This window comes from Somniosus microcephalus, chromosome 4 (genome assembly GCF_052327205.1).
Source record: "Somniosus microcephalus isolate GS21.2 chromosome 4, FLI_Smic_1.0, whole genome shotgun sequence".
Taxonomy (NCBI): Eukaryota; Metazoa; Chordata; class Chondrichthyes; order Squaliformes; family Somniosidae; genus Somniosus; species Somniosus microcephalus.
In genome coordinates this window covers 314,096,731-314,106,377 of record NC_140990.1, presented here as the reverse complement: position 1 = coordinate 314,106,377, position 9,647 = coordinate 314,096,731, and the positions used below count along the sequence as shown (strand labels likewise).

Genomic DNA, 9,647 nt, shown 5'->3' with positions numbered 1-9,647 from the left:
AGGAGTAGGCCATTCGGCCCCTCGAGCCTGCTCTGCCATTCAATGAGATCATGGCTGATCATCCAAACTCAGTACCCTGTCCCTGCCTTCTTCCCATATCCCTTGATCCCTTTAGCCTTAAGAAATATATCCAACTCCTTCTTGAATATATTTAATGAATTGGCCTCCACTGCCTTCTGTGGCAGAGAATTCCACAGGTTCACCACTCTCTGGGTGAAGAAATTCCTCCTCATCTCTCTCCTAAATGGCTTACCCCTTATCATTAGACTGTGACCCCTGGTTCTGGACTCCCCGACCATCGGGAACAGCCTTCCTGCATCTAGTCTGTCTAGTCCTGTTAGAATTTTATAAGTTTCAATGAGATCCCCCTCATTCTTCTAAACTCCAGCGAGTACAAGCCTAATCGACCCAATCTCTCCTCATACGTCATTCCTGCCATCCCAATGGCGGAGCAGGCTCGAGGGGCCAAGTGGCCGACTCCTGCTCCTATTTATGTTCTCGGGGATTTCACCATAACATTAATGCAAGTGACATATACAGTGCATTTAGTGCTGCACAATTGCAGGGTCAATTCTGACAAGGGGTACAGAGCAAGGGCCATCACCCCAACAGTTGTTCCATCAGCCCCCCCACACCACAGTGTGATGTGATGCTGCAACCACTTTAGCCCCCTCCTCCAGGAAAAAAAGGCCAAAAATAAATTGCGTGAATCATTCCATATTTATTTTTGTGGGCATTTCATATTTAAATACATCTCAGGCACAGTAAGCTTTTACAAATCGAAACATCCCCATATGCACGTGACCAGCTAAAGTGAATGAATGCAGGCATCACTAATGAAGATGCTGAAATGCTGTGCAGTGTGATTCAGACACCCCCCCCCTCCCCTCAAGACTAGAACTACAACTTATTGCTTGGTGAAATATTGGTCTCCATTGCCAGTGACCACCATATTCCAACCTTGAAGAGTTAAGACTTGGGTCTTCAAAAATGAAAAAAACCGGCCAGGAAGAGGAGAATTGGCACTGGTCATGTCCATGGGGGTTCGGCCACATGATCTACACTTGGGGAAGAGTGGATTGGAAGCCACACCACATTCTGGCTTCCAAGGCAGGCGTGAGGGATCAGCCATCTTGTTTTTTTCTTTCCGATTCTACAACGTGCAGTGTGTGTGTGTGTATGTATGGGAGATAGACGGTCTTACTAGTTTCAGGTTTTGAACCAGTTCCAGATTTACAACACTGCTCAAAGATCGGAGAGAAAAAAAATTAGCGAGCGATATTTTGCCAATTCAGAGACCAGCCACAGCAAATGCTGCTTTTTGACAGCACTTTTCTGAAACTGCCACTTAAAAAACAGGCAACTCCACCCAGAGTGTACATGCAACAGGTCAAGCCCAAGATCCAATTTTAATACAGCTTACAGTTCATAGAGTGTATAAAAATAGGCAGAATAACAAGCTTTGAAGAACCTGCAACCGATTTCCATTACATCCTTAATCAAAGTGTTTTGAAAATCTGCCCAAGAGCCTGCTTTTACTATACATCTTAGGTGGTTTTGGGACAGCTTAATGCATCAACAAGCGATGGTTCAATTTGGTGCTCTACTGCACAGGATTGGGCTTCTGCCAGTAGGTCTCGCCAGAGAACCATGTAGCGGGCTGCTGTAGTGACCGCTAATGGTCAAATTGGGAACTGCAGTACTTTGGTCAACTCAAACCACAATGGGAATGGAAAGCAACTCCAGGGCCACCTTAACTTAACTGCAACAGAAAGATTTCAGCTGATCTAAAAGTTCTCGCTCAGCAACTTACACAAGCATTAAACGGCACCGATGGGTTTGGCAGGGTATTTTTTTTTTTTTTTTTTTTTTTTTATAAAGCATGTTGATAGTTTGGGCCAAAATGGAGGTTTCAACCCACTTCCCACCATAAACTGGCACAATCTCACACTGTTTTGGAATCAATACGAATTATTATTTTTTTCTCTGAAACAGAGCTGTCTAGTTAAGTTTACTCCTCTAAAACAATCCCTTCGCTTTCTTCAGGTTCTTCTGTTTCCACTCTGGCATCGCATTGAACTTAGTTCGTGTAGTGTTAAAGATCATCTGGAAGTCCGCATCGGAAAGGTACTCCTGTGTGACGAAGGGAAGAGAATAAGAACACAAGGACATCGACCATGGGGTTCAAGCTAGTAGGATGGATATAAATATAAATCTAGATGATAATCGGTCAGCCGTGGCTCAGTGGTCAGCGCTCTTGCCTCAGAGTCAGAAGATCGTGGGTTCAAGCCCCCACTCCAGAGACTTGAGCACAAAATCCAGGCGGACACTCGCAGTGCCGTACTGAGGGAGTGCTGCACTGTTGTAGGTGCCGTGTTTCGGATGAGATGTTAAACCGAGGCCCCATCTGCTCTCAGGTGAACGTAAAACTCGACGCTATTGAAAGAGCAGGGGAGTTCTCCCTGATATCCTGGGGCCCAATATTTATCCCTTAAACATCACTAAAGCAGATTATCTGGTCATTTATCACATTGCTGTTTGTGGGAGCTTGCTGTGCGCAAATTGGCTGCCACCTTTCCTACATTACAACAGTGACTCCAAAAATATTTCATTGGCTGTAAAGCGTTTTGGGACGTCCAGAGGTCGTGAAAGGGGCTATCTAAAGGCAAGTTCTTTCTTTTCTAAGATTGAGGGGGGGGGGGGTTTCCCCTTGTGCAGATGAGGTAACTAGCAACACAAAGATGCCTCCTGCCTCAATGTTCTACCCCAAACTTTAGGCCCATTAGGGAGTGTGCCCAGCTGCAGCAGATTATGTTCTGCCTCCCCTTCCCCTCTACCCCCTGCCCCCCAATACTCCTTTCTCTCCCCTCCCTTACCCCTTTATCTCACCATCCCTCCACCCTCAGTATTACTCAGTACCAACCCAACAATTAATACTCCATGCCTTTACCACCTTTGCTCAGTGTACCCCAATCCCTCTTTATGCCCAGTCCTCTTGGCCGTCTCTCATACAATACCACCCAAGTCCAACATCGTGCGTCGCAACCAACAATCCCAGAGAGCATACGAGCCCCACTGGTGCTACCTGCCTTTGATGAAGGCAAGGTCCACAGATGTTGCCCGACTCACCTCCTTCCTTGTTGGATCTACTCCTTGAGGCAGATCCTCAGCCACCTTATTGATCAGTTGCTCCGCTAGGTAGGTCTTAAAGGATTCTCCAACCTGCGACATGTTGCTGTAACTGCAAGAAATTTGGATTTGCTTCAGGTCCTGGGGTGGGGGCAAAAAAGAGAAAGTGAGTTAAAAAGAAAATGATCAGACACCAGGAAGAGCCTTGGAAGTGTCAGCTGTGGCTCAGTGGGTAGCACTCACATCCGAGTCAAAAAGGTTGTGAATTCAAGCCCCACTCTAGACTGGAGCACAAAATCTAGCCCCGACACTCCAGTGCAGTACTGAGGGAGTGCTGCACTGTCGGAGGTGCGGTCTTTGGGATGAGAAGTTAAACCGAGGGCCCCGTCTGCTCTCTCAGGTGGACGTAAAAGATCCTGCACTTACTATTTTGGGGTGTCCCAGGCCAACATTCCTCCTTCAACCATAGTAAAGTGTCCCAAGGCACTTCACAGGAGCATTATCAAACAGAATTTGACACTGAGCCTCAGAGATATTAGGACAGGTGACCAAAAGCTTGGTCAAAGAGGTAGGTTTTAAGGAGCATCTTAAAAAAGGAGACAGGTAGAGGTGGAGAGGTTTAGGCAGGGAATTCCAGAGCTTAGGACCTCGGCAGCTGAAGGCATGGCCGCCAATGGTGGAGCGATTAACAAAAAAAAACCGGGGATGAGCAAGAGGCCATAATTGGAGGAGCGCAGAGATCGGAGGGGTTGTGGGGCTGGAGGTGGTTACAAAGATAGGGAGGGGCGAGGCCATGGAGGGATTTAAAAACGGATGAGAATTTTATAAAAAAAGACACGTTGCTTAACTGGGAGCCAATGTAGGGCAGTGAGTTGGGGTACAGGCAGCAGAGTTTTGGGAGGAGCTCAAGTTTATGGAGGGTGGGAGATGGCAGGCCAGTCAGGAGTGTGTTGGAATAGTCAAGCCTAGGATATAACAAAGGAGTGGATGAGGGTTTCAGCAGCAGATGAGCGGAGGCAAGGCGGAGTCAATTGATATTACAGGTGGAAATAGGTGGTCTTAGTGATAGCACGGATAAACATCTCATTGCCGTTTGTGGGAGCTTGCTGTGCACAAATTGGCTGCCGCGTTTCCTACATTACAACAGTGACTCAACTTCAAAAGTATTTCATTGGATGTAAAGCGCCCGAGGTGGTGAAGGGCGCTATGTAAATGAAAATTCTCTCTTCTTCCTTTCAACTTGGCGTTAGATCACCAGTAACAGTACCAAACCACATGGTGGCACTTCTGCACTAAGCCATGAAGATCAACAAGGTCCCATGATCCACGGTCTATGCCCGAGATGGTGATGAAAGCGCTGCGTGTGAATAAGGAAGGAAGGCAGGCAAGAAGAGCCATAGTTGAGGGCACACAAGGAGTTCCAGTGATTCTTGCTTAACCGTAGAGTTGCCAAACAGCTCAGGAATTTCTGTGTTGTACAGGACCATGCTTAAAGTTTCCTCACCATAGTTGGCAACTCTCACCTGTGTCCATCCTCTCTCAAGTGGTGTGCACAGCAACATAGGAGAAATCAGGCTGGATGAGGTCTAGAACAGCTATAATCACAGCACAGAAGGATGGCCATTCAGCCCATCGTGCCTGCAAATTTTTCTTTTAAGTATCTATCCAATTCCCTTTTGAAAGTTGCTATTGAATCTGCTTCTACCGCCCTTTCAGGCAACACCTTCCAGATCATAACTTGTTGCGTTAAAAAAAAAACTCATCTCCCCTCGGATTCTTTTGTCAATTGCCTTCAATCTGTGTCCTTTGGTTACTGACCCCCCCTGCCACTGGAAACCGTTTCTCCTTAATTTACTTTATCAAAACCCTTCATGATCTCCCCTGGACCTTCTCTGCTCGAAGGAGAACAACCCCAGCTTGTCCACATAACTGAAGCCCCTCTTCTCTGGTACCATTCTAGTAAAACTCCTCTGCACCCTCTCCAAGACCTTGACATCCTTTCTAACCAGTTCTAATGAAAGGTCATCGACCTGAAACGTTAACTCTTTCTCTCGCCACAGATGCTGCCTGACCTGCTGAGTGTTTTCCAGCATTTTTTTTTTTTTTTTTTAAAACCAAAGGGCTCTTATATTAATGTTCAAATTGGAAGTCGTCACATTAAGCGGAGAAGACCTTGCTTACTTGCATCAGTTCCTCGACAAGGTGAGGATCGTCCAGTCCCACCATCATCATCTCTTCATATTTTCCATCCTTGGAAAAATAAAAAAAAAGGGAAATGTGAACATGTTTGAAGTCAGGCTCGCACAACACTCCAGTGCAGTACTGAGTGAGTGCTGCACTGTCAGAGGGGCCGTTTTTCAGATGAGACATAAACGAGGCCCCGTCTGCTCCCTCTGGTGGACGCAAAATCCCACGAGCACTCTTTTCGAAGAGGAGCAGGGGAGTTCTCCCCGGTGTCCTGGTCAGTATTTATCCCTCAACCAACATCATTAAAACAGATGCAATAGCAAAATACTGCAGATGCTGGAAATCTGAAACAACAGAAAATGAAGAAGGGTCCCAGACCTGAAACGTTAACTGTTTCTCTCTCCACGGATGCTGCCTGGCCTGCTGAGTATTTCCAGCATTTTCTGTTTTTAATCATTAAAACAGATCTGATCATCTCATTGCTGTTTGTGGGAGCTTGCTGTGCGCAAATTGGCTGCTGCGTTTCCAACATTACAACAGTGACCACACTTCAAAAGTACTTCATTGGCTGTGAAGCGCTTTGGGGCGTGTGGGGAATGAAGACACCATGTTCACTGATATGGTTAACAATTTCCTCTCCTCAGATACCGTCCCCCTACCCTTCAAATCTGCCATCACCCCCCCCTTCTCAAAAAACCCACCCTTGAAAACTACCTCCCCATCACCAACCTCACTTTCCTCTCCAAAGTCTTTGAACGCGTTGTCGCCTCCCAAATCCGTGCCCATCTTTCCTGCAATTCCATTTTTGAATTCCTCCAATCAGGTTTCCACCCTGCCACAGTACCAAAACTGCCCTCAAAAGTCCAAAGTGACATCCTACATGACTATGACAAATTATCCCTCCTCAATACTCCAGCAGAGGCCTAAACCTTAAAGGTTTAGCATAACTTCCTTGCTTTTGTACACCAAGCCTCTATTTATAGAGCCAAGGATCCTGTGTGCTTTACATACTTGTCCTGCCACCTTCAGGAGATTGGTGTATGTGAACCCCTAGGTCTCTGTTCCAGCACCCCAAAGGTTTTTATTCCCCCTAAAGTGGCCACAGGTTTTTCTTCACCTTGAGGCTGCATGATGGGAGTTTGAGGGGTAGGAAAAAGAGGAGAGGGGGGTCACGGTGGGTGATGTGCATTGCTGCAACGTGTCTGGATGGGCAGGGGGCTCAATGCATCAGAGTCTTTCCCTATCCTTTATCCAAGTGTAGACATTTCCCAATTCTACAGAGCTGTCCCAATCAAATACACTGGACTGTGCACACAGTAAGTGTCCCACCAGTCGTTATAAAAACACAAGATATAGGAGGAGTAGGCCATACGGCCTCTCGAGCCTGCTCTGCCATTCAATAAGATCATGGCTGATCATTGACCTCAGCTCCACTTTCCTGCCCGATCTCCATATCCCTCGATTCCCCTAGAGTCCAAAAACCCTATCAATCTCAGTCTTTAATATATTCAATAACTGAGCCTCCACAGCCCTATGGGGCAGAGAATTCCAAAGATTCACCACCCTCTGAGTGAAGAAATTTCTCATCAGTCCTAAAAGGCTGCCCCTTCATCCAGAGACTGACCCCTAGTTCTAGACTCTCCAGCCAGGGGAAACGGCCTCTCTGCATCTACCCAGTCAATCCCCCTCAGAATTTTATACATTGTAATGAGATCACCTCTCACTCTTCTAAACGCCAGAGAGTGTAGGTCCATTCTACTCAATCTCTCTTCATGGGACAGCCCTCTCATCCCAGGAATCAAGCTAGTGAACAGTCATTGCATCCTCTCTAAAGGCATGCATGTCCTTTCTCAGGTAAGGAGACCAAAACTGCACAGTACTCCAGGGGTGGTCTCACCAAAGTCCTATATAATTGCAGCAAGACTTCCTCACTCTTATACTCCAAACCCCTTGCAATAAAGGTGAACATACCATTTCCCTTCCTAATTGCTTGCTGTACATAAAGCACCTTCTCAGTACAGCACAAGTTAGCTGGAAAGTAAAGTGCCTGAAGTTCGAGTCCCATGAACATAGATTACACACAAAAGACATCCACTTACAGTCCAAAGATGTTGGTCCCAAGCCAAGAACCAGCCAGTGTAAGTTGGGGGCTCAAAGCCCTGCTTGACGATCAGAATGGGGGTGCCAGCGTCACGCTTGCTTGGGTGGGTGCTGAGGTACTCCTGCGCGGTGACGACCGAGTTCTTCTTCTCGGTTTCATTGGCTCCTTTACCGATCCACAGGAAAATCTGACGGGAGGAAAGAGAACATTTAACTTCCGATGGCACATTGACTTTGAACAGGCTGAACACACCGAAAGATGACCTGATAAGGAGGTATTTAAGATTATGAAGTGGTTCGATAAGGTTGACGTAGAGAAGGTGTTTCCACTCGTGGGCAAGTCCAAAACTAGGGGCCAATTAAATATCAATCATCACTAATAAATCCAATAGGGAATTCAGGAGAAACTTCTTTACCCAGAGAGTGATGAGAATGTGGAACTCGCTACCACAGGGAGTGGTTGAGGTGAATAGCAGAGATGCATTTAGGGGGAGCTAGATAAGTACATGACATGTTCTAACAGGACTAGACAGACTAGATGCAGGAAGGATGTTTCCAATGGCAGGGGGAGTCCAGAACCAGGGGTCACAGTCTAAGGATAAGGGGTAAGCCATTTAGGACTTAGATGAGGAGGAATTTCTTCACCCAGAGAGTGGTGAACCTGTGGAATTCTCTGTCACACAGGGCAGTTGAGGCCAATTCATTAAATATATTCAAGAACGAGTTGTATATATTTCTTAAGGCTAAAGGGATCTGGGGAGAAAGCAGGGACAGGGCACTGAATTTGGATGATCAGCCATGATCTCATTAAATGGCGGAGCAGGCTCGAGGGGCCGAATGGCCTACTCCTATCTTGTGTTTCTTTGAGGGAGAAGGGAATAGAAGTGTATGTTGATAGGAGATGAAGAGGGAGGCTCATATGGAGCATAAACACCAGCATAGCCCAATTGGGTCAAATGGTGCTGTAAAATTCTATGTAATATATTCTGCCAGGCAAGACTCAACGGTGTGTGCATCATAGGAACAAGGAGGCCATTCAGCCCCTCGAGCCTGTTCCACCATTCAATAGGATCATAGCCGCTCTCTCAACTCCATTTGATCACCTTTGTTCCATATCCCTTAATACCCTTACCCAACAAAAACCTATCAATCCACTGCTAAGAATAGAACACAAACTGGCCATGTGAGATTACAGCATGTACTGCATTTGTACTGTCGCACAACCCTTGGGTCTGCTAGTATTTAAAACAAAGGCAGCACCCAGTGAACTCAATACAGAGTCCGAGGCTAGGACTGATGGAGGACCAGAGATTTATTCTGAATGTGGAGAGGGAACAGGAGACAGTTATTACAGGACATGGAGATTTTATGCATTACCCGTAAGGGGTACAGTAGCAGTGATGATACTGGACTAGTAATCCAGAGGCCTGGACTAATGATCTGGAGACAGAATGGTCTGCACAGTGCCTTAAACAGAGTGTACCTAAACAGAGTGCTGAACTTGGGAATTTGGAGAGAGTGGAAATTCAGAGCAGAGGGGGAAGGAGATGCTACTTCTTGCCTCCAATGCTGGTGAGTGCTGTGTGTTACAGGTAAATATTTAATTTCATCTACCTGGAACTTAAACTAGATCTAAGCCAAGTTAATTAAATACATAAACTTTAACTAAATAATTAAAACAAGGTTATAAAGGGATGGCAGTGCAAGTGGTGTGCCACAACTGCAGCATGAGAGTCTGTGGAAAGCATCACAATCCTGGATGACCACATTTGCAGTAAGTGTCTGCAACACGAGGAACTTCAGCTCAGTTGTTGAACTGGAGTCTGAGGTGCAGACATTGCGGGGCATCAGGGAGGGGGGGGGGGGGGGGGGGAGGAAAGAGTTACCTGGACACTTTGATCCAGGAGGCAGTCACACCCTTTAAGTTAGGTAGTGGTACAGGTCTGGCTAGTGGTCAGGGACAGGAGGGTGTGACTGCAACTCAGGCAGGTAAGGGGACCTCAGGTGTCAGTGCTGGAGGAGCCTCGGCCTTTTCCCTTGTCCAGCAGTTATGAGGTTCTTGCTGCCTGTGTGGATGAGGGAAAAGCCTGGAGGATGGATGAGCAAGCCGACCATGGCGCCGGAGGCCATTCAAGAGGGGGGGGCGGGCATGAAAAGGAATGCTCTAGTGGTGGGGAACCGTATAGTCAGGGGGAATAGATAGAGTTTTCGGCAGCTGCAATCAGGAGTTC

The 9,647-nt window shown here is 46.8% G+C and overlaps 1 protein-coding gene across 1 annotated transcript in view; it reads right to left on the bottom strand.

Annotated features, from left to right (window-relative positions):
* Window positions 1-701: 701 nt before the first annotated feature.
* The window catches only part of LOC147120614 (villin-1-like), a 65,557-nt gene continuing 56,611 nt past the window's right edge, over window positions 702-9,647 (bottom strand). The window contains exons 17-20 of the mRNA XM_085986747.1: window positions 7,416-7,604; window positions 5,311-5,379; window positions 3,130-3,270; window positions 702-2,133 (exon numbers count right to left, since the gene is read on the bottom strand). Of these exons, the coding sequence (XP_085842873.1) occupies window positions 2,020-2,133; window positions 3,130-3,270; window positions 5,311-5,379; window positions 7,416-7,604 (513 nt within the window). The 3' untranslated portion in view covers window positions 702-2,019. The remainder of the gene's footprint in view (window positions 2,134-3,129; window positions 3,271-5,310; window positions 5,380-7,415; window positions 7,605-9,647) is intronic.